Consider the following 24,159-nt stretch of genomic DNA (forward strand, 5'->3'; position numbering starts at 1 on the left):
TCCGCGTTGCAAACCAAGCGGGATCCTGGATCTGGAATATTCAGGGATTTAACACCGGTATTATTTCATCCTTGCTACCTCCAAATGATTGTCTTAGTTCAGGAGACACCTTTTGAACTAGAGGGTTACATGGAGAAAAATAAATCACTTTATCTGACCGCTACACTACAGGTCTCCCTCAATATAAGTAAATCAGTTGTAGGTAGCGAGAATAAGCTACGAAGTCGTTGCTGTAATGGTACGGTAGTAGTAGTAGTAGTAGTAGTAGTAGGCCTAGTAGCTGCAACCTCACCTGAACATTAACCCCGTGGACTGCAGGCCAAAGATGCCCTTCTTCTTCAGCAGTCCACCATCCTGCTGTCGAGGGATACGGGGATATTACAGAACGCTAACATAACCGAACAGATCCACCACCCGCGTATATTGGTGCCACCACTCGAAGGCAACCCTCTCCAGCACCATCGTTGAATGATGTTTGGCGAGGGATAGATAGGTCTAGCGAGGGATGTCTCACTGGGGCCACATTTCAGATATCTTCGTAGCACCGTTTTCTCAGCGATACATTCTTCACACTTCACCTGGTTTTGTTTGCCATTTATATCAGATTTCAGATAGACTTTGTAGGACCATTTTCTTGGCGATTTATTCTTCACATTTCACCTGGCCTTGTTTTCCATGTATATCATTTTAACAGGGACATAGTTTGCATCAGAAATACCTGGTTCACGAAAATATTTAGATGGAACGTGTAAAATGAATCGCAAAGGAAGAGGTATTACGTTATCTCAAGAGGCAGTTAGAGTCTGACCCAAGGTCTAATGAAAGTATCTCATTAGACCTTGGTCCGACCCGAGTTCAAATTTTATTGTAAAAACTAACGTATTATTGACTTATAATTATCGTACAGCAATAGGTTACATTCAGACTAGTGAAGATGCAATTTTTTAACTAAACCAAAACAGATATTATTTCGAAATAGATTGAAAGTTCATATTACAGTACGTTAAAAGCAGATAATAGGTAATTTGCACAGACCTTCTGAGAAACTGCACTGACTTACGTACTGTACCTTACCGGTGTGAAAAGGGGAAAGATAAACAAGTGTTGGTACACAGCCAATCCTTTATCTGTTTATGCATACACGGCTGATATTAGAGGTACACAGCAAAACTCTATATATTTATGGAAACATCAGACAGTGTATAACAATTTGTGATGTGAAGTCTTACAGTGCAGTAGTAAATGATGCCATGCTCAGGCACTCATACACCCCACTTAACACATTTTGCATTTTCTGTTTTCATAGCTTTCCATATGCATGATAAAATTTGCATAATGTTCACAGATGTTCAGATAAATTTTGCATTATGATCATAGATGTTCAGATAGGCTACATTTTGCATAATGTTCACAGATGTCGAGATAAATTTTGCATAATGTTCATAGATGTCCAGATAAATTTTGCATAATGTTCAAAGATGTTCAGATAAATGTTGCTTAATGTTCACAGATATTCAGATAAATTTTGCATAATGTTCACAGATGTTCAGATAAAGTTTGCATAATGTTCACAGATGTTTTTCCAGATAAATTTTTCGTACCGGTAATGTTCACAGACGTTCAGATAAATTTTGCATAATGTTCACAGATGTTAAGATAAGTTTGTTATATTATTAATTGATTTCGAGATGCCTGATATGTCCCATGATCCTTACTAAAGCCCCTGCATTAAGGAAGGATAGGAGGGGAGTTCATTCAATCCTTGCATATTTTTGACCATTGGAATCTCTAGACCCCACTTAACTGGGGAGGGTGTTAGAAATAAGCATACCGGTAATTTTTTTTTTTTTTTTTCCTTTTTCCTCTCTGCGTCCCGCGACTCGCAAAGCATCACTTCACCTTATTTCTCTAATTCATTTCAAGCTTTGATTACTTCCACTGGCTGCTCCGTTTTGTTTCTTCGCATTCCCCTTCTCTTTGTTTCCTTCTTAACAATAATAATAATAATAATAATAATAATAATAATAATAATGATTAATAATAATAATAACTAGAACACCGTAGAATTGGCCAAGGTCAATTTTGATAAACTTCCCACACCCACTACTTACTAGAAACAGAACTATAAAGGAACCTTGAGGCCAAGGTCACTGATTTTGTACATGTCGCCTTATGTCATCCAAGTCTCTAACACCACCAAGTTTGGTGCTCTAGCTTTAATCCTTCATGGAAATTTAGGTGACATCCTGAACATCCGGAAAATTCCTAATGATTGACAAAAGGCGATCTCAGAATATTCAACCGATTGGATCCATACTCCTTGCCGGGCCTTAAGGCTATTTTGTAGTAAAATTTTATCATCCCAGTTTAAGCGGTTCATGAGACAGCGTGGCTGACTCACTTTTCTATGTTCTGGATGCCATCCGGAGATCCAGTTGGCAGATTGCCACCATATTTGGTCTAAAGAAACGGACAGCTGTCCGACTAGCTGACGAAGTTTGAAGGCTATAATACAAGAAACATCTACAGTTACATAAGGCTATATATACTGTACTTATATACAAGAAACAACTACTGTTACATATTATAATCACACATCATATAATTATCAGGTACATGTGTATATCAGTGCTATCAGTAGTAGGCTACTAGCACAGTAAGCTTGAATATCTTACGCTGAGTTCAGTCTGACATTAGCTGTGGTGATCAATGGTGGTTATATATATAACTACAAAAACTAGAATACCTAAGTTTAGTGTGACATTAACTATGATGATTAATTAAAAAACCAAAATACCTTAGTTTAGTGTGACATTGGCTATTACAGGTAATTATATACGGTAAGTGTAAACAGCAGTACACATGGTGGCCCATATAACAATGGTTCACCCATGCTTCAGAATGTTATTGAGGTTAAGGCCATGATACTTTATTTGAGTGATGTACGGTATTGGTACTGTATCTTGCAGGGCTGGGTCAGGTGATTACTGTACTGGGAGGGAACACCTTTTGTCTGATCCCTAACAGTGAACCGGCCTAGTATGGTTGTACCTGCCTAGTATAGCTTCACTGATCACCGAGATACGCAAGCCTCCCCGCCACGGCAAGGCGGTGTTCCATCGGGGAAGATGTAGGATAACACAGATATTCCAGTAATTTAGTAATTATCCTGTCATTACTGTTAATTCTTTGGTCTGTATTATATCTTTTACCCGGAATTTTATCCTTAAAAAACTCCTTAGAAGCACCGTTAATTTCATTAAGCAAACATAAGTGGCTCCAGCCAATATTTTTCACACATAAATCATGTAACTTGTCGACTCTGTTGTTATAATTACCTCTCACAGCTAATGCCTGATCACCACGTGGGTCAACATTGTCAGTATCATGAGTCATATTATGAGATACACCGGCAAAGAAGTGTTCTGAATCTTTATGCTGTATGTATGTGCAATACAACAAATAATAATGATAATCGTCATTCTTAACCCATACAGTAAACTCGCATGGTGTTACATCAGCTACATATTCTAGCTTAGATGTGATAGATGCAAAAATGTAAATGTCATACAGCTGATGCCTTTTACCTTTATGATCAAACCACTTCTGCCATACTAGTTTCCCCGTTGGTAGTACCATTTCATCAAGCTTGCCAGAGAATCAATGAGAGGTTGGATGATCTTCTGAGGAATGCTTTTGTGCGTGCGTGCCTGAGAGCCTGATGTTATCTCGGTTACTACAACGGACACTGTGTCGTTGCGATGTTGGTATGCTGTACGATGGAAAGCATGTGGAAAGGCTGCATGTGTGCGACGCTCAACACTGATGTGCTGATTGAACCTGCGGTCTGGAACCAGGAAGAAAGGGCAGTCTCGGCTCTGGCAGGCATTTCCAAGTAAGCCAACATCTGGTCGATAGCGCCGATATACTTGATCAAAGGTGGTCTCTGTAACCTCAATGCCACGTTCACGAGCCTCGGCCACAATCTGTGCTGGCATCATAGGCTCAACCACAGCACTGTGTGCTTCTATGTAGGCCTGTATCCATCCACTGGTTAGCAGTTTTACTAGTTTATTTTTAATGTCGTCACCTATTAAATTTGAATTTTCCTTCTGTACGAAGGTGGCGGCTTTGCTGATGGCAGTCTGGTAATCTGGTAACTCAGTGGTAAGCCGGTCCCGGGAGCTGCGGTACTCCAGTGCATGCACCACATAAATCGTCAGACTCTGCTGACTAAAAAGCTCTTCCACTGTGTCTTGTGGAAGTCCAAGCTCATTGACAAAGGTGCGCAGTGTGGGCCATGATACGTCACCAGCACCAGTCACGCTGCGCAGACGCTCCACTTTGGCTCTTTCTAGAGTGATGGTCAAACCCTTAATGAGATACTGCTCCAGCTGTCGCATCCTCCGATTTATTTCCCTTCGGGCTGCTTTTTCTACCTGTTCTAGTCTGTAGAAACTCTGTAACTCATAGTTTATCTCACTTCCAATTTGTTCCTGAAGAGTAACCAGCTGGCGGTCAGCCCACTGCTGCCGCCATTTATGGTCCGTCAGCTCCTCTGCAAAGAAGTCAGTAAATGGTTTGGCATCTTTCTGTCCAGTCTTGTAATGGGAAAGGCAGCGACCAATGTATTCTTGTAGCAGCATCTTGACGATGAGGGAGAGAGTGGCTGCTTCTGGCTTCTCCTGGCGCAGGTGCAGGTGTAAGATGAACATGGGCTTGATGAGAGACTCGCACTTGATCGTACGTCCTTCCACTGTCTCTGTACTCTCTGTCATGAGTGCTTGAGGGGTTTGCTCCTTTAGCAGACGCCAATATGTAATGAGGCCTGTACGCTTTATATAAAGCTCTGCTGTTGCCTCTATGCTCAGGATGCGGCGCTGTACATGTTCAGGGCGTGGAGTTGTTGGGTACTCATGCAGCAGCCGCACCCACACCACACCCAGTGCAGCGAAATGAATATTGAAATCTACCACATGGGGGTTTTTGAGGATGGCGAAGGTGGTGCACATTGCGTACAGGCGTGTCTGAACCAGTTGTCCCATCATCTTGGCAGCCTCTGGGGGGAACACCGGTACCACCGCATTGAAGCGAGTGTTCGCATCATCAGCCTTCAGCTGTGCCTCTTTGTTAGGTCCACTCACATGATCAATGTTTTCAATGGCCACCTGGCTGACTATTGTGTAAGGCTGGCCAAGGATGGACGTCACACCAAATGACCAAGGATTGATGGTCACCGAGTCCCGCATGGGAGCACAAACCCCAATACCTGATATGGTAAATTGTTTCAGGAAGTCAAACTTGTTGAGTTTCATCAGCTCTGGGAGGTCTTCATCCTGAAGGTCCATGAGGGTAGAAGTCAGGGTGATTCTGCAACAGTCTTCAGGTGTGATGGTGATGGTCATGATGGCATTCTTTTGGCGTTCCACTACTTTCAGAAATTCCTTTGCGTCATTTTGGAAATCCTCATCTGTGTGCCCTTTCAGCTGCAGCACTTTAGTTTCATACTTGCCCCCACCCACAGTGGTACTCAGAATATTCTCAGCCAATTCAAGATCGTTGCCAAAGCGATCTGCTGTCAGCACTGCCTTCAGTTTGTTCATCAGTGTTGCAAATTCTAGCTCATGAGTTGCTTTTTCCTTTCTAGCCAAGCGCTCCCTGATACTTGTGGTAGGGGCATGCTGATCTGTAGCAGCTTTAAACAGTCTCTGCATGAAAGGCATAGCATCAGGAGGCAGCGGTTTCTTCTGAGTATGAAGTTGAATAAGGATGCTGTTCCACTGGCGGAAGACTTGGTTGAGCACGGGCATAGTGGCGAGTTTGTTATCAAGAGTCAGCTGGGCAGAGTAGGGACCCCTGGTCAATGACAGGTTCTGCACCTGCTCAGGACCCGTGGGAAAGTACACCCACTCGCTGAGGTGAAACTCTGACTTGGGCAAAGTGCCAGGCAGGGAAAACCCTGACTGCGAGAGTGTCAGAGTTTGAGACACCTCCGAGGATAGGCAGCCCGCAATGTTCTTCAGCACTTCAACCATACGGTCACTGCTCTTAGCCCAGAAAAGAGAAGGAAGATTAGAACTGCCATTGTGCAGCAATGAACGCAGAGTAATGCTATACTTTACAGGGAAACTGTTACCAGCTCCCAGTACAAACACGTCAACTATCTTGGTGTGTGGTGCTTGCAGTTTACTGAGAATGTCTTCAGGGCTCACTTTTGTTGCATTGTGGTCACCATCTGTCACGAGGAACACCTTTATATATTTCTCCTTGCACTGATACACCTCCTCTACCATCTTCATAAGAGCACTAGTCAAGTCAGTACCTCGATGGTCAATGTCTCCAGCCTCTATATTTGTCCCTGTGCGAATGAAACGGACACCGGCACTGAATGCATAAATATTAGTGCGACCCTTCAGCTGAGGGGCCACAAAAGTGTTCCAACCATCCATCAAATGATACCAGTAGGATCCCATCGAGCCAGAAGCATCAGCCATCAGTATGTTGTAGTGCGCGTCTGGGTTATCTCCCACTGCACGGCCACCTGTCAGCTTTGGGGATATCGAAGATGGCATTTTCAGCAGGCTGTGGCGCTTGCTCTTCCCGTCCTCCTGCAACATAGAGCACAGTCAGGACCATATTTGTAAGTGGCATAGGAAACCTCGTGGCATCTCTTCCTTAATTTATTCAGCACATTACACCTCAATACCCTTTTGTATGTGACTGGTGTGACCTATGTCGATACTGAAACGACAGTTATTTAGTATACGGAGGAATATTAAGGTGTAATATACGAAATAAACTGGTGTGGAAGGGGTGCCACGAAGTCTTCTATTCTACTTCAGTTACGTCCCTTAGTTCAGCATCGAACTTTACCCACCCATCACCACGGATGTCAACAAACTCGTATTAATATTTGTTAATAGGTTCAAAATAAATATGTCATCGGTATATCATATGTACAGGTACTATAGCGGACAGTGTTATCGATCTACTTTTTGGCTGAGCAATTATGAATCTCTTACGTTTTATTCTGAAAAGTTTTTTGGATTCTGATGGTCGCAATACTGGATTTCGAAAGTTACTGATCACTGTCTCGTTATTTATCATACGGATGTTGATCGATATTAGTGTCCGTAAGAGTACTTGTATTTCAGAATGCTGAAATTGTGTATAGTACTTGTATTTCCATCTGATGCCTGTATTTGCCTCATAAACACTTTAAATGCAGTGGTACTTCAAAATAAGCACAACATCACGATTCATTTTGTTCAAGCTGGGATTACAGGCTGGCTCATATATTACACCCCTCACTGTCCTATACCTCATACCAATTAATTTGGCCAGCATGTATGGCAACACTGTTCCCACCGAGATTCTGATTGGCTGGAGGTGTTTGTTCGATTTCGTTGTTGCTTAAACCGATACTCTATTATCAGATGTGATACTGAGTTTGTCGACAATACAATCGTCAAAAGCAATAACAAATCCGTTATGTACTTAACAACAATGAAATCTGCGTAGGAAGATAGAAATATGAGTCAACAAATTATTATAACAGTCCAAGTCAAGGTCAGCATTCGAACAATTCCTTTAAATCGCCGACACTCGATAAAATTACAGAAAATTAAGGAAACCTGCTTAATCTAAGCGCTGGTGTAACACACATTTAAATTTTAAGTCCAGTCCGTACCCTTAAATCGTGCCACAACTCCGAATAATTAAAAATTCTGATGAAAAGACGAGTTGTGCGGGGAGGGAGGTTTGAAAAAATTGCGAAAATCAAAGTAGGCTAAAGGAAACTATTTCATTACATCTCCTCTATTATCATAGTACGGACTGGACTTAAAATTTAAATGTGTTACACCAGCGCTTAGATTAAGCAGGTTTCCTTAATTTTCTGTAATTTTATCGAGTGGCGGCGATTTAAAGGAATTGTTCGAATGCTGACCTTGACTTGGACTGTTATAATAGTTTGTTGACTCATATTTCTATCTTCCTACGCAGATTTCATTGTTGTTAAGTACATAACGGATTTGTTATTGCTTTTGACGATTGTATTGTCGACAAACTCAGTATCACATCTGATAATAAAGAGAGTATCGGTTTAAGCAACAACGAAATCGAACAAACACCTCCAGCCAATCAGAATCTCGGTGGGAACAGTGTTGCCATACATGCCTGGCCAAATTAATTGGTATGAGGTATAGCTTTCAGATTCCCGGGTGTTGTGGAGACGGCTTGGTCAGCGTTACCAGGGTGTTCTACTTCCCAGAACCCTTTTCCTGCCTCATTTAGTGCCTCTTTTGACTCACTGATTACGTGGTTGAGTCACATGCAGCCAAAATGTCCGCGTTTCTCAAACCAGTAGACAGAGCCGTTCCCTCAACACGCACGATACGTAGGTGCAATATATGGACCCCTGTATTTTCAGCTGTTAATTTTTATTCGTAACACTCGTTGACAACTCCACCTTGAGTACGTGCCGTCCTTAATATTGTGTTATACTGTCCTCACTTTAATTTGGTATAAAATTGCCATAAATCCATCTTGAATACTGACATATAGCAAGAGAGTAACACTATGATATGGTGCTAGTCACGATGAAGTGCTGTGGACAGGATGTAGAGCAACCATAGTTATGCCTTATTCTTACACTGAGCTATGTGAAATAAACTACTGAGGGACAAAAATCTGGGGCAAGTTAAGTGACTGAAGTATAGAAATGCTAAAGGGGATCCAAGTCTTCACCTATCCCTGCACCACAAACGTCTGTGTTGTATATTTAATTTTATCTATCTATCTGCCTATAGCCAGACGCCTTAATCTCGTAAGGGGTGGCCACAAACAAACCGCCTCCATGTCACCATGTCTTCTGCCATTTCGTTGCCGTCTCCCCAACTTATATTCCCTTCTCACTTATACCCACAAACAGTTTTATTCAGAAGAGGTGCGTCTGGCCTGAGAGGCTTCTAAGTACTGATCTCTGTTCTGTTCTACCCACCATAGATTATTTTATTCCATCATGAAAGGCTTCTTTGCACCTCTTCCTTAGCTAGCTACTTATTTTGCACATTAGCTGCATCATTTTAGCTTCTTGTACCGGTACGTTACCGAGGCAAACTGTACCGATACTTAAACTATTAAAAGGACTCCTGAGGTGTAATATACGATACATAAATAAAAAATAATACGAAAGTAAACAAATAAATCGTACTCTGGTCGTTAAGGAAGGCATTCCAACACCTCTTGCTTACTAGGATATTTTTGTATCTAGTACGCCGATATATTCTTGTGTCGAAATGATAAGGGAATGAGTAACATACAAGAAAAGTTTAAGGTGTAGTAAGGTAAATTTATCGGCAGGGAAGAGGTGCTGGATAGCAAGTGTTATGTGCTTAGTAAATCAATTAGCCTAGGTAGAGTGAATAGGTATAAGATGTAGTTGACAGCTTAACCATTTTTCCCCCTTAGTTTAAGTTTTCGTCTTTTTCCAGCCTATTTCACGTACCCGAGTGACAATGTTGCATCTCTACATTCATTCCATAGCACTTCTTCGTGACTGGCATAAATTTACTATGTTGATCAATTCCTACAACTCAGTATTCAAGATGGAGAGGTGGCAGTTTTAGGCCAAGTCAGAGTAAAAAGGATTTTGTAGTGGTTGTAACACCAGGTTCATCTGAAACATGAACCCGGTGGTGGACTGTAGGTTGAAGCTGCCCTTCTTCTGCAGTCCATCCTCCTTTTGGGGGATAAGGAGGGGTCTGTATGGCTTCGTGACTGTACTTACCAGTTGTTCTGTGACGGTGTACAGCGCGGCATCAGTCTTCAGAGTGCCTTGCTCTTGTGGCGCCACGTCCATTGCTTCGGCCTTTGCCTCGGCCTCCTCTTCAAAGGAGTCAGGGTTCACCAGTTCGGGCAGCTGCCACTGACTCTGTCTTGTGGCCACTGGGTCGGGGAAGTGTTCACTGCGGCTCGTAAGCGGGTCACCCCAACCGCCAGTACCCATCGTCGTCATAGTCGTTTGTGGGTCCTGGTTACTCTGTCCCTCCAACTCTCTCCTCTCCTCAGGGGTCAGGTCATCCATGTCGTCAAGGAAAGGGTGAAAGAAGTCAAGCATCCGGTGCCTCCCCCTTCTCCTGAGCATCCTTAGTAGGTCTGCGTGGTCAGCAATCCATCTGGGTCTGGTCCCTCCCTCAGCCGATCCTGTTGCATCCGCAGCTGACCCTGTTGCACTGTCTGCCGGATCCGTTTCCATAGGCTCATTGTAAGGGGCGCTGGGAGCCCCCCCAGTACCGGATTGCCTCATGTTTCTGCTCATTTTGGCGTTTGATCTGAGAAAGGAAAGCAAAGTCAGAAGTGGAAACGTGGATGATATGGTAAAAGAGTAAGGGTCGTATTGTAAACACAGGGAGCGGAAACAAAATCTGTCACACGTAGTTTGTGGGTAATTTGAAGTCTTGACGGCAAGAAGAGTAATATCTTTGGACAGGAAGATAAGTTAGATGACTTTACAAGATGCCATTCACCACTTGCTTCCCCTACAACTCCTGTCACCTTCCTTTCCCCTCTTAGTGTTACCATAGGTATTCAGACAGTAGCGGATTGGCGGATTGGGAAACCACGTTTAATAGATTATCTGTTGAGCTTTTCTGCAGAGTGTATTTTACATAAATTACCTAACAAGGCATAAGAAAATCTAACCTAATAGCTATAACCTAAGTAGGAAAAATGCAGTGAATATATGAAGAGACCACCTACCCTTAAAAAAAAGTTAAAAGTGCTTAAGATCATTAAATATCGCACCTACATCACAGATTACGTATCGTTATAAGATTCATTATGTTTAAAGACCATTGTTCATGCCTAACATGTATGGTACCGGTACGTATCCTTTCATCTGATGGCAGTTCGTGTGTGTCAGCATCTCGAACCATTTCCCTAGTCACTTCCCTCACCCAAAGGTCTCCACTCAAGGTCGCACCCAACACCTTGCTCTGCCCTTGGACACTCTTCCTTTTACATTCACACCTATGACTCTCCTTAACATGTTCAGATCCTCCCATCTCCTCTCAGCATGTCCAAACTCTCCTCTCCCCTCATCATGTCTAAATCATCTCTCTTCTTTCACCATGTCCAAACCATCTCCCATCCACTCACCATGTCCAAACCATCTCCCCTCCTGTCAACATGTCCAAGTCATCTCTCTACTCACCATGCCCAAACCGTCTGCATCTTTTGTGGACACATCTGTTACAAGTAGTACACCGGAAAAATGCCTCCCAACTCCCTCTTCACACACAGCATCACAGCACATGTCTCCCAACTCCCTCTTTACACCCAGCACATGTCTCCCATCTCCCACTTCACACAGCACCACAGCACATCTCCACACACAGCACAGGGTCACATATTACCATCCTCACGCCTACTGACCATCATTCATGTTTTGTCAGTACACTGTATTTTCTCCCAATCCTTTTCCTTCCATCCCGTCCCTCCACTTCTCAAACTTCTCTCCAGTCTCCTCCATTCCTCAACCAAAACTAGACCTAAATCTTGAGCATATCACATCTTCTATTATTCCCCACTTCTGATCGCTCTCGACGCATCTTTTAAGTGTTAAGGTGAACAGTAGTGGACTCAGCAATCAGTACTATTAGCAGTGGCATTATTATCACTATTATTATTATTATTATTATTATTATTATTATTAGTAGTAGTAGTAGTAGCAGTAGTAGTATCAGCAGCAGCAGAATAAATATCAGCAGGAGCAGTGGTAGTAGTAAGGTAGTAGTAGTAGGTGTAATCATTATCATCAGGAGTATTTACCACACTGTAACTACAACCTCACCTTTGTGCATCGGGCGACCCATTGCCTTGGTCCTTCCCCGACATCTCCCGCCGACTTTGGACTGTCTGTGGTGTAGTAGGAGGAGAGAACTTACAGTACCTAATAAACTCTCCCTCCCCTGATTCATGTCCCCAGTGAGATCAAAGAGTCGTGTTCTGAATCTAAATATGTGGAAACTGACTCTGGACTGCTGTTCGACACTCCATTAAAACTGATTAGTGGTGATGATTACCATGAAAGAATAGGAAGAAAATAGCTTAGATGTTTATTATCGTCTTTAATTATCGAGGTAATACTTGTGTAGTTTGGGTTGGCTTTCACCCGACATAAAGATCCCTAACCCCTGATGGCCAAGTGTTGTGAGGCTGAAGGGCAGTTTGACTAATAATCAAGGACACTTTTCCACTCCATAAATAAGGCTAATGGAATTTCATGCTACCACGACTTGGAATTCAGGTTGTGAGAGTGGCTCAGTTCCGTCGGGTGAAAACAAACTGGGTATAATGAGTAAGAAACTGAGAGAATCACTTAATGTTACTCGGTAGTTATTATATACAAAGTTATGATCATTTCTCTGTCGCAACTGTTTATCTGTTATAACTGTTACCGGTATTTGTTCTCGCAAAAAGGACAGGGGAGTGTACAGTAGATTCTTCCTTTGTCTTTCACTTCCTTCGTCTATAAACAGATCTTACTTAGGAGAGGATGATTATGATGCCATTTTGGTTTAACAAGATGGACGCAGAAATGAAGATGCAGATTCTTTCCTTGTCTTTCTCTGCCTTCGTCTATAAACAAATATTAGGAGAGGAAGAGTATCATGCCATTTTGATTTTGCAAGAAGGACGCAGTAGGGAAGGTGCGGATTCTTCTCATGTCCCTCCTCTGTCCTGCGAAAACCAGCCAAAGTTACGACAGGGAAATGATTGTAAGTTTGTGTATCCCGGTCCAGGAACCAAGGTGTGAAATTTACCTGTAGCCAGGTATCCAAGGACCACTTCCGGTACACGTAACTTGATCCACTCGGCGGTTTAGCTGATCCACGAGTAAAGTTTGCTGCTCCTGTAATAAGTAACACCGTATTAATTCCCTCATTCTAGTTTGCTGCTCCTGTAATAAGTAACACCGTATTAATTCCGTCATTCTAGTTTGCTGCACCTGTATTAAGTAACACCGTATTAATTTCCCTCATTCTAGTTTGCTGCTCCTGTAATACGTAACACCGTATTAATTCCCTCATTCTAGTTTGCTGCTCCTGTAATTCGTAACACCGTATTAATTCCCTCATTCTAGTTTGCTGCTCCTGTAATAAGTAACACCGTAACAAATTTCCCTCATTCTGGTTTGCTGCTCCTGTAATAAGTAACACCGTATTAATTCCTTCATTCTGGTGACGATATATGCACGGGCTGGTCCATACATAACGCTCCATTTCCAATAACATACTGTATATAGCAGTTCACTTCCACATATAATGCTCAACATCCATTTCCATATATGACGCTCCACCTCCGTATATGACGCTCCACTTCCACATACAGTATATGTCCCACTTCCACATATAATGCTCAACATCCACATCCATATATGACGCTCCACTTCAACGTTTTTGCTCCCACTCCATAATGCTCAACATCCACTTCCATATATGACGCTCCACTTCCACGTTTTTGCTCCACATCCGTATATAATGCTCAACATCCATATATGACACTCCACTCCCATATTTTTGCTTCACTTCCACATATAATGCTCAACATGCACTTCCATATATGACGCTCCACTTCCATATGTAATGCTCCACTTCCACTTCGATGTGTAATGCTCAACATCCACTTCCATATATGACGCTCCACTTCCGCAATTAACGCTCCACTTCCATATATAGCTCTTCACTTCCCTATATGACGCTCCTCTTCCGTATATAACACTCCACTACCACAGATAGGCTAATGCTCTACATCCACCTCCATATATGACGCTCCACTTCCACAAATAATGCTCCACTTCCATATACAGCGCTCCACTTCCACTAACATGCAGTATATACAATGCCCCACTTCCACTCCCATAATATAGACCATGGTAGTGAAGAATAAAGAAAATACGTCATGGCAGTGAATAACGGAAAATGGGTCATGGTAGTGAAGAAAAAGGGAAATAAGTCATGACTGAAGAAAGTAAATACTGTACGTCATGATAGTCAAGAATAAAGAAAATACATCATGGTAGTGAAGAATAAAGAAAATACGTCATGGTAGTGAATAAAGGCAATACGTCATGGTAGTGAAGAATAAAGTAAATACGTCATGGTAGTGAAGAATAAAGTAAATACGTCATGGTAGTGAAGAATAAAGGAAATACGTCATGGTAGTGAAGAATAAAGGAAATACGTCATGATAGTCAAGAATAAAGAAAATACGTCATGGTAGTTAATAAAGGAAATACGTCATGGTAGTGAAGAATAAAGTAAATACGTCATGGTAGTGAATAAAGGAAATACGTCATGGTAATGAAGAATAAAGAAAATACGTCATGGTAGTGAATAAAGTAAATACGTCATGGTAGTCAAGAATAAAGAAAATACGTCATGGTAGCAAAGATAAAGAAAATACCTCATGGTAGTGAAGAATAAAGAAAATAGGTCATAGAAGTGAATAAAGAAATACGTCATGGAAGTGAATAAATACGTCATGGTAGTGAATTATGAAAATACGTCATGATAGTAAAAAAAATACATCATGGTACTGAAGAATAAAGAAAATACATCATTGTAGTGAATAAAGAACATACGGCATGGTAGGTAATACAGAAAATACGTCATGGTAGTGAGGAATAAAGAAAATACGTATTTGTTGTGAAGAATAAAGAAAATGGTCATGGTAGTGAAGGAATGAGGAGACGCGTAATATTTCATGACGTCATCCTGTCTTACGTGGTGTATCCTGTAAGATAAAGACTATTAAAACAACTACGCGCCCTAAAATGAATATATTTCTTCTGTAAGATAAAGAAAATAAAAACACGATGTGCTGTACATTGAGTATACTTATTATTATGGCAGCAGACATCTTGGTTAAATGTTATGGTGGTTTATTATTATTATTGTTATAATAATAATAGCAGCAGCAACAACAACAGCAACAATAATAATAATAATAATATTATTATTATTTTGTTAGCAGCGAGAACAACAGCAATGAGAGGACGACTACTACCACTACCATTACTACTACTACTGCTACAACTACTTCTACTGCTGCTGCCGACCTTCTCCTACCACCACCATTTTTAACTACTATGACGGGTGCAGGTACCTCCAATACAATGTCCTCTCTTCTGCAGTGTGTTTGGTTATGTGTTGCTTCATGTTGCAGAGCCCTTGTGCGGTATTCTCATGCGTTTAGGAAGCTTACAAACACCTCTTACCGGTTTACATCTGATTCTGTCCCGTTATTATACAGTATTCTTGCGCATGCCTACGGTGGCGTCTTATGTGCTGCTGCTACGGCTTTGCTTCTGTAGTGAACGGGATAAGGGCTACAAACAGTTCAATAGTCACTTCCGTAGGGCTGCTCGTTTTCAGTATCACTCTTCCTACCGTCAGAGAAAATTACTCAAAGTTACGCAGACTTGTCACATGCAGCGTAACACAGCAGACACACTGTTAGGAATTCCCCCAACAATTCGCTTTAAGAACGTTCGCAAAACGTTTTATCAAACTTGAAACGTACAGTATATGCCTGATACGTTTAAGCCTGAAATCTGGATACGTGTCACACAGGCCTGATATCCATATACGTATGACATAAAAACATCCTACGTTTCGAATACATACGTTTTGTCCTTCGCATCACACAACAGGTAGGGTTGCTGTCCTGTTGACTGTTGGATGCTGAGTTATAGCGATAGGTTAACACTAGCGTATGGTGCTAGAAACGAAGAAGTGCTGTAAGAAAGGACGTAGCACAGCCACAGCAGTTTCTCCTTTTTTACATGTTAATTCTGTTTGTCTGTCTCATTTTTTTTTCAAGTTAGTTTGAGAGAGAGAGAGAGAGAGAGAGAGAGAGAGAGAGTTAGCTAAGATAAGAAGTGCTGTTGGCTAGTAAGAGAGAGATCCATGTTTTTAAATATAGGCCACTTTCATATAATTTAAATCAGTCAAATTTACCCGCCCTTTGATATAATGAAACTCCTGAGGGAGGATGCGCAGCAGCGCGAGCGCGACTCGTCACAGGTGCGTGAGTAAATGGCAGGTGTGGGAATCCCTCTCTCTCTCTCTCTCCATTTTGGGCGGAGGAAGGTTTCAGATTACTGCCTATCAACTGCACGTGAGGGAATAAGGTAAACTAGAAGTAATTCATTTTAACTAGGCGATTTTACTTTAGCGGCCTGTTTCCCGTGGCTCTGGCAAAACAAGACAATACTACAACTCTACATCCTTTCCAGAGCACTTCTTTGTGACTAGCATCGTATTCTAGTGTCAACCTGTTGTTACAGCTCAACAGTCAAGATTGAGAGCATTTCCATGCCAAGTTCATGCATATATATTAGACTTAGTTTTCTTTCCGTCACTTCTTTTCTAAGTCAAACCTTCTGGTCTGGATCATATTCATTTATTTATTTACAGTATTTAGAACTTTAGCAAGTAATGAGAAATTACAAATTTATTCCGCGTTAAGGTGGACAGTATTCTTTCCGTCAGTCTTTTCCGAGTGAAACTACTTGGATTCTGGTTATTTATTTATTTAGGACATTGTAGCACGTACAGAAAGCAAGTTAGCGCTACGTGAATCTGAGTAGCAGTGGCTGGCGGTGAGTGGGTGGGTCACGTGGGTGCGAGGCAGTAAGCCGCGCCGGGCCGGTGGTGCGTGCGAGGCTGTGTGCCACTGCGGATGCTAGCCAGTTAGCATGTGAGGGTCAGTGTGTTAGTGCAAACAAAGGGTACAAGATAGAACAGACCAGAGGGCCTTTCCCCCATGTGTGGGTAGGCTATGTTGTTTATTGTGCAGAACAAGTGATTCGGTGTGCAATAGTGGAGTGACTGAGACGTAACTTAGCGAACTGACAGGAGTCGAAAGTAGGTCCTTGTAACAGTGAAGTTGCCGACCCGAAAGCGTCAGGTTGAAGTCTTTAGGAGGGCATCGGCGTCAGTCACCTCGTGTGTTTTGTTGGTGGGCGAAACTGTCACGGTAGCGGTACCGAGGGGCACGGCAAACAGAGGTAAGTTAGCGACCTTTAATAATCTGAATGATGCATTGACCTTGCAGGCCATGCACGCGGCAAGGTCTTCTCCATTAATATTTAGCCAACCTTCAGGGTATCACCGTCTGGGGAGAACGTCTGGTTTTGCAGTATAGAATGAATACAGATGCAGCAGTTTCAGGCCGACTTGATCCCTCCCAAACAAATAGCTTTTTAAATTGTAGGTATAATTTTGTCATTTGAGTCATTCACGGCGCTAATAGCAAGAGAGGAGAGTGGCTTCTTGTGTTGGGGTATTGTACTTAGGCAAAGAAGGCATAACTTTGAAATAATAATAATAATAATAATGCAATCGACTGCCGAGTCATTAAGGCAGTCATATTACCCCGTTGGTATTCCCTTACGATACTTGAGGCGCAATCCAAGCCCAGATCCCCGATTTTAAATATGCCAGGCGAAGAAGGGCACGGGGAAAACGAACTGTGTCTGTCAGTCTGATCAGCCCTAGAATTTTCCTGAGTGAATAACGTATGATTTTCAACTGAACCGCCAGAATCGTTTTTAACCGTTTGAGTGAGATGACTTTTTGTGGTTTTATTTTTGCGGACGATCTTAGCAAAGTTAATTTAGTGAGAGGGTTAATGGAGGCTGCAACTAACCCTTCATGATCGCCAATTCAGCCTGAGGTGAATAAACTCGTCAGGAGATTAAGAGATAAGATAAATTGTCAGGTTAACTCAGTGTAGGGGAGATCTAATACCGTATAGAGTTAGACTACTTGAGAGAGAGAGAGAGAGAGAGAGAGAGAGAGAGAGCTGAGTCAGACAGTAGACTAACACTGTGCAATAATATGGCGGTTGAGGGATAGTGGGGACGGGACGGGCAAGGACGAGGTGACGAGGCTCAGTCGCTTGGTGCGGGGTGGGGCCGCTGTATGTTAAAGGGCGGGTAGGTTAGTGACTGATCTCTCTTTTTTAAAGGGGCTGTAAGAACGTTAGCAATCTCTCTCTCCCTAGAGGGACAGGTAGAAAGTTAGTAAACCATTCTTTCTTTCTCTCTCATTTTTAAGGTGTCTAAAATTCCCATCTCCATCTTGATTGCGGAGTTGCAAGAATTGATTGATTCTTTTGACCTTTTATCCCCTCTTCCAAAAATTGACATCGGTCCATCTTCATTGCTAAGGTGCAACATTAACACGAATGAGAGTCACGAAGAAGTGCAGTGGAATGAATGTACAGGTGAAAAGGTAGTGGCGTTTTCGAAAAGCATTGAAGTGTAACGCGATAAATAGTGAAGCATATGAAATAGTGATACTGTATGTGTATACGAATATTTGAAAATTAGTGAGGTATATACTGAAAGTGCCAAGTTTGAATGCAGTGAAATATATGCCTCGCGACATTTGAATGCAGTGAAACATCGTTAGTGACGTGTGAAAGCAGTGAAATATTTACCGCTAGTGACATTGTGAAATATATACCGCTGGTGACATGGCTGAGTGTGTGAAATATACAGTATACCGGTAGTGACATGTCTGAGAGCAGTGAAATGTATACCGTTAGTGACATGATTGAAAACAGTGAAATGATTACCGGTACCGCTAGTGATGTTTGAAAACTGAAATATATACCGATAGTGACGTGTTTGAAAGCAGTGAAAAAGTATACCATTAGTGACGTTTGAAAGAGTGATATTTGAAAAATAAAAGTGACACCGGTCAGTGATGAAACTTCGGTACCGGTAAGCAAGTATAGCAAAATATTTTCTTGAAGTTCATACCAGTTAATAGTGAAATATTTGAAAGTCAGTGTTATTTTGTACCGATAAGTTGTGATTTTTGTTTTGACTAATGAAATATCGGTAATAGTGAAATACATGAAAACCAGTGAATTATATGGTATAGCGGTAAGTTGTGAAGTACATAAACCAGTGAAATATACACCGATAAATAGTGAAATATGTGAACATGAGTGTCTTATATACCAGTAATTATTGGAATATTTAAAACATTGAAATATATATATATACTGATAAATAGTGAAATTTGGAATAACCGAAATACATACCGGTATCACTGTGAAAAATGTTAAATAGTGAAATATGTACCAGTAAATAGGGAAATATTTGAGTGAAAAATACCGGTACATGTAATCAAATTTTCGAAACGGCTTTAAAGATTATGAAAAAATTTTGGTCACCGATGAAATTAACAGGATTTTGTAAAAGTGAAAAGCCATACTTACCGATAACACAAGATCATTACACTGCATTACATATATAAATAAGCAGATTTCTCCAATGAGACAGAAGGAATGTATGTGAGTGATAAGAGGGGGAAAGGGAGGCCAAGGATGAGGTGGAGGGAAGAGTGGAGAAAGGAGTGTGTATGGGTGATTAGAGGGAGAGAGAGGCCGAGGGTGGTGTTAGAAAGAGGGAGGGTGGAGGGCGGGTACATGGAGGGGATTTGTTCATGGTCTTCCATTTAGAGATTAAGGCAATAGACAGATAGATAGATAGAATTATATTTAAAAAGTGACAAGTAAACAGTATTCGAAGAGATAAGCAGAATAACCAATATCGAAAAACAAAAGCATATTCTAAAAAAGCGAAGCTCGCAAGCAAATTTTGGGAAAAGTGAACATTAGCAAGCATACTGTACATGTAGAACTTAACGACTAGTGAACTGCTTTCCATAGGTCAACGATTTTGTGTGTGTGTGTGTGTGTGTGTGTGTGTGTGTGTGTGTGTATTTCGTAGTTTTCGTGCAACAGTCGTTTTCTGATGATAGCAAGAAACCGGAAAAACGCATCTTCCAGTTCAAGGGTTCGGGTTAACACACACACAGGTATATGTAGCCTCTCTCTCTCTCTCTCTATCACACACACACACACACACTGTTACGGAACAGAGAGAGAATGAACACTTCAAGTGAGAATACTAAAATCACTACTGTCCCGCAAAGTTCCAGGTTCAAAACAAAAGAGGTAAAACTACGATTTAAAGTTTAATGCTCAAACTAACAACTAAACATTCAGGACTCATAAGGATAATTATAATGGCAAAAGCAGGTTAAATATATGGTTAACTGCAATAGCCTCTATTAACACGAAATTAGCAAGAGTAAATTTATCTAAGTCAGCCCTGATAAAATGAGAAAACCGGATAATGCTCAGTTAATGCAAAATATATTATTACAGATACAAAATATTAATAATGGCCGACATCAAAAACTCCACATGAATCACAAAAACCTTACCAGGCCCACGAATTAACACCTTATGCTATACAGTACAAGAAGAAAAATGTAATAACACTTATACTCAAATTACACAGCAGCTAGATGGTTGGAGACTTCCTGAGCACTCACAAAAATAATAATAACTGTACAGGGGAGGACAGAGCTGTGAACAAAATGAGGAGTAGATCTAAGTGGCAATTAATGCAGAGACTGAGCTCATTATATAGGGGCCGGCAGAGCTTGATACAACTTGTAAGAAGGGCGCGCAAATGAAGCCATAGGGGACAAAGAGTTGACACTCCTGCTCTGAACAACAGAAAGAACGACTTACTCTACCATAAGGGAGGAGAAGGGGGGAGTGAGGTAGAACACGGAAGCTTGATCACTATGGAAGCCACGAGGCGAATCGTGATCAAACATGCAGCATACTGTACGTTAGAATTATACAAAGGATGATGAAATCATAGGCTATGTAACAACACACACAGGTTATATCCAAGCAATCTCCCACTATCCCCCCTCCCCCCTCTCTCTCACAGGTTATATCCAAGCAGTCTCCCACTAACCCCCCTCCCTGCTCTCTCTCTCTCCCCGTCACAGGATTCAAGAGGTTAAACTAGGCAACTGTACGACCAGCTCCAGATTTCGATGGTCTGGCTATAGTTTTTTATTTATTTATTTTTATATATTTATCTGTGCATTCTTCCAAACGCCATAGGATTTGGCAGCTCTGCGCGGAGTATTAATGCCGTTACGTAAGAGGCGAAATTCAACCCGCTAACTGCATATATATTCTGGACTGGTTAGTGCTCAACTCAGGATGTCTTTCAGTGCACGGGTAAACGAAGAGATCCAACCACGCCTTTTCCAAAATTCCCCCCGACCTCATAAATCGTATCGTCTGGAGATGGGCAGAATATTAATGCGCTTAAAAATTTATCGTCTGGAGATAGGAAGAAAGGTGCCAACATGCAGGATTATCTCCACACAGGTACACTGCCAATTTGCCATGATGATATTGAACTTAAAAGAGTACAGGATCCTAAAATTTATGCCTGTATGGTTTTGTCTCCATAAAACCCTTTAAATGGCCTAAGTCGAAAGGAGAAGGAGTGGAGGTATTGGCCTAAGGAACAGGTATACGAAGTTTGCCCTGGTAAAGAAATGAAGAACTGGCACTAAACTGAAATGTTCGGAAGAAACTTAGCAAATACAGTACCGGTATGGTCTCCAGCATAGTGTGGAGACCGTAAGAAATTGGTCATCGTAGTGAAGGGGTTAGTTGCACATCATAACCAAGAGGCATTTGTCCGCCGTGCGCCTTAAAAAAAAAAAAAAAAAAAAAAAAAAAAAAAATAAAAACCATGTTGCAGTATAATGGGGGAAACAAGCAAATCAACTTTGTATGCTGTTTGTATGTAATATACATGGACTTAACAGCTGAAAAATACTGACCTGACGAGGACTCCATGGGCGCAGCCAGGAGTTTGGTTGGGGGGGGGGGTGAATTTTGACTGCCCTTATTCGTGAGGTACAGCAGATTGAGTATTGTATAGTCTTTAGGGGGAAAATGTATAACGGTAAATAGTAAAATGTCACTAATAGTGTAATGAATAATAAATAACTAAAAGATTGCCTTCAGCTTATTTATTAGAAGGGGAAAGGGTGAGGTATGGCCCTCCCCTCACCCACCCTACCACACCCTTGCGCCCATGGGACTCTTGATTAGAAGGAAATACATGCCCACACTCGCACAGAAACCCATAACCATATTGAAAAAACGGGAAACCCTTGTAGGACGGTGATGTGTTTTTAGAGGATTTTCCAGTCTCCAGAGCTTAATAAAATCGTCAGGATAGCAATAATAAAATGAACAATAAAATACATAAGTAGCTACAGATCAAAACGTGAGTCATGCCCGTCGCTGCAGAATATAATACCGAAACGTATCGGCCTAAATTACATCATACGTGGTATACGTTTCTGGCCGCGGGTGTGACGTAAGCTTGGCGGGTGCGAGTCTGCTTGCAGAAGAGACTGTGTTGTGGATGGGAGAGGATTCGCATGACCAGTAGGGTGGGTGATAAGACCGGGTATATACACATCGATACACTTCATTCGACGAAAAAGGGAGACTGTGAGCAAGTATGGTAACACAGGATTCGAACGAGATGCGGTGAAGCCTCCATATGCTTCCCTTGCACCCAACCGTCCACCCCTACCTACCTCGGAGTTGCCAGCGGTCGATATCCCACGCGTTTAGCACTTGAGAGTTGGGATGGTAAATATGACACAAAGGTAAGAAATAGGTGCTTGTTCTAATTCTCTTGGGAAGAATATTTACACTAGGAGATGATGGGTGACATTTTAGCACTGTAATACGAGTATCATTGTATGGCAAGAGGGTGGCGAAGTAAAGGGGGTGGGGGTCGGGGGGTTAAGTGTATGAATTATTTTGGCAAAATTGGCCTTAGTTAATGTTAAACTGTTTCTAAACTTATTTACAAGACACGATAACATATTTACAGTAATACACAACCTCACTGATCAACTTACACTTGTTGATGTTTGTCAGAATAGCAGCACTTGAGTTTCCACAACTCCACAGTTTCACAAGTTTCTCGAGTCTTTTATTGTCCAATATCACTTGTTTATACCCATGATTAAGGGCAAAACTAGGAACAGTTAAAATGTGCACACCAGCCTGGCGCGTACATACTCGGGGTGGACAGGGAGTGGAGGTGTCCGGCTCACATTTTTCCAATTTTTTATTCTCACGCAGAAATGGATGCTGAAAAGCCCATAACATATTTTAGGTACTCATTAAGTGAAAAGATAATATATTTATTATTGCCATAGTGATTTGAGTTGACGGTGTGACCGAAAAAATGCCTGGTATACACTCTTAAGAGCGAGTGTTGGCATCATGTATCCAACCGCCAGAATTTCGCCTCGAACGTTTCTGCACATTATGTGAGGGTGCATCTGCGCGTGTTGATGACGTTGCTATAAACTCTCTAATCATTTCTTTATCTCCAGCACTACGAGGCTATCTGTCCCATAAATTAGCAGGATAAAATACTTTGGGTGTAGCGAGAACATATGTTTATCGAAAAAAAGTGGTTCGATCAATTAATAAATCCGTAGGTCTAAGGAAACATGGACCAAAACGTTTTTTCATGAGTACGCCAGCTGGAATTGAATGTAACTGAAATATTTATTGTTGTAGAAGGTACAGAGTGTTGGATAATTTACCTAACAGTATACTAGACTACTCTCGATCATGAGTAACTGGTGGCAGTATTAACTTAGGCAATTATGGCCTTTCTGAGCTTAATAAAATCGTCTGATGTTTCAGTCACGATTTCTTTTTAATGAATTTAACCTTCAAACCCGTGGCAAATCAACCGTTTCCAAGTCACCTTTTCTCTAACGGTAACAGGGGACTGGCGGGGAATCGGGGGTTTTGGATGAGTGAGCTTAAATTTCCGAAAGAAATTGTAAAAATAAGCCGAATTAAAACAAGCAGAAAAGAGAAGCATCCTTACTGGGGGCTGCGTCCTCCAAACCCCCCGACAATCTCATCGCATTCAAACCCAACCTTCAAAATGCAAAAACAGTGACCTGTAAACTGTCAAAAGGAAAATTCTTAATTCGTGGTTGTCCGAAAGGGGTAATTGTCCCCTTTTGTTGTATACTCTATATACGTCGTGTAAATATTAAGTTTACATATATAACTGTTAACTACTGGAGGTGTGTGGCAAGACTAATCACCATCTTTTGTTGTCATGTCCCTTTTGTGCTTTGCGAGAAACAATTTTGGTCAGTCTTCTTTAGCTCCTCTTCCTATTACCATATTGAA

At 41.6% G+C, this 24,159-nt stretch overlaps 2 protein-coding genes across 2 annotated transcripts; both read right to left on the minus strand.

The window, feature by feature from the left end:
- Positions 1-1,084: 1,084 nt before the first annotated feature.
- On the minus strand, positions 1,085-9,874 carry LOC145404838 (uncharacterized). Its single transcript, XM_080276336.1, has 2 exons — positions 9,791-9,874; positions 1,085-6,608 (listed from the first exon to the last, which is right to left on the minus strand). Exons 1-2 carry the CDS (start codon positions 9,860-9,862, stop codon positions 3,615-3,617), a joined length of 3,066 nt encoding a protein of 1,021 aa, XP_080132462.1. The 5' UTR covers positions 9,863-9,874; the 3' UTR covers positions 1,085-3,614.
- A 25-nt stretch (positions 9,875-9,899) lies between these two features.
- On the minus strand, positions 9,900-23,000 carry LOC145405026 (uncharacterized). The gene is made up of 5 exons (XM_080276526.1): positions 22,837-23,000; positions 12,828-12,916; positions 11,855-11,919; positions 9,970-10,334; positions 9,900-9,934 (listed from the first exon to the last, which is right to left on the minus strand). Exons 3-5 carry the CDS (start codon positions 11,896-11,898, stop codon positions 9,900-9,902), a joined length of 444 nt encoding a protein of 147 aa, XP_080132652.1. The 5' UTR covers positions 11,899-11,919; positions 12,828-12,916; positions 22,837-23,000.
- Between the last annotated feature and the right edge of the window lie 1,159 nt (positions 23,001-24,159).

The sequence above is a fragment of the Coenobita brevimanus genome, chromosome 65, assembly GCF_032717465.1.
Source record: "Coenobita brevimanus isolate Jiangsu-jjx chromosome 65, ASM3271746v2, whole genome shotgun sequence".
Taxonomy (NCBI): Eukaryota; Metazoa; Arthropoda; class Malacostraca; order Decapoda; family Coenobitidae; genus Coenobita; species Coenobita brevimanus.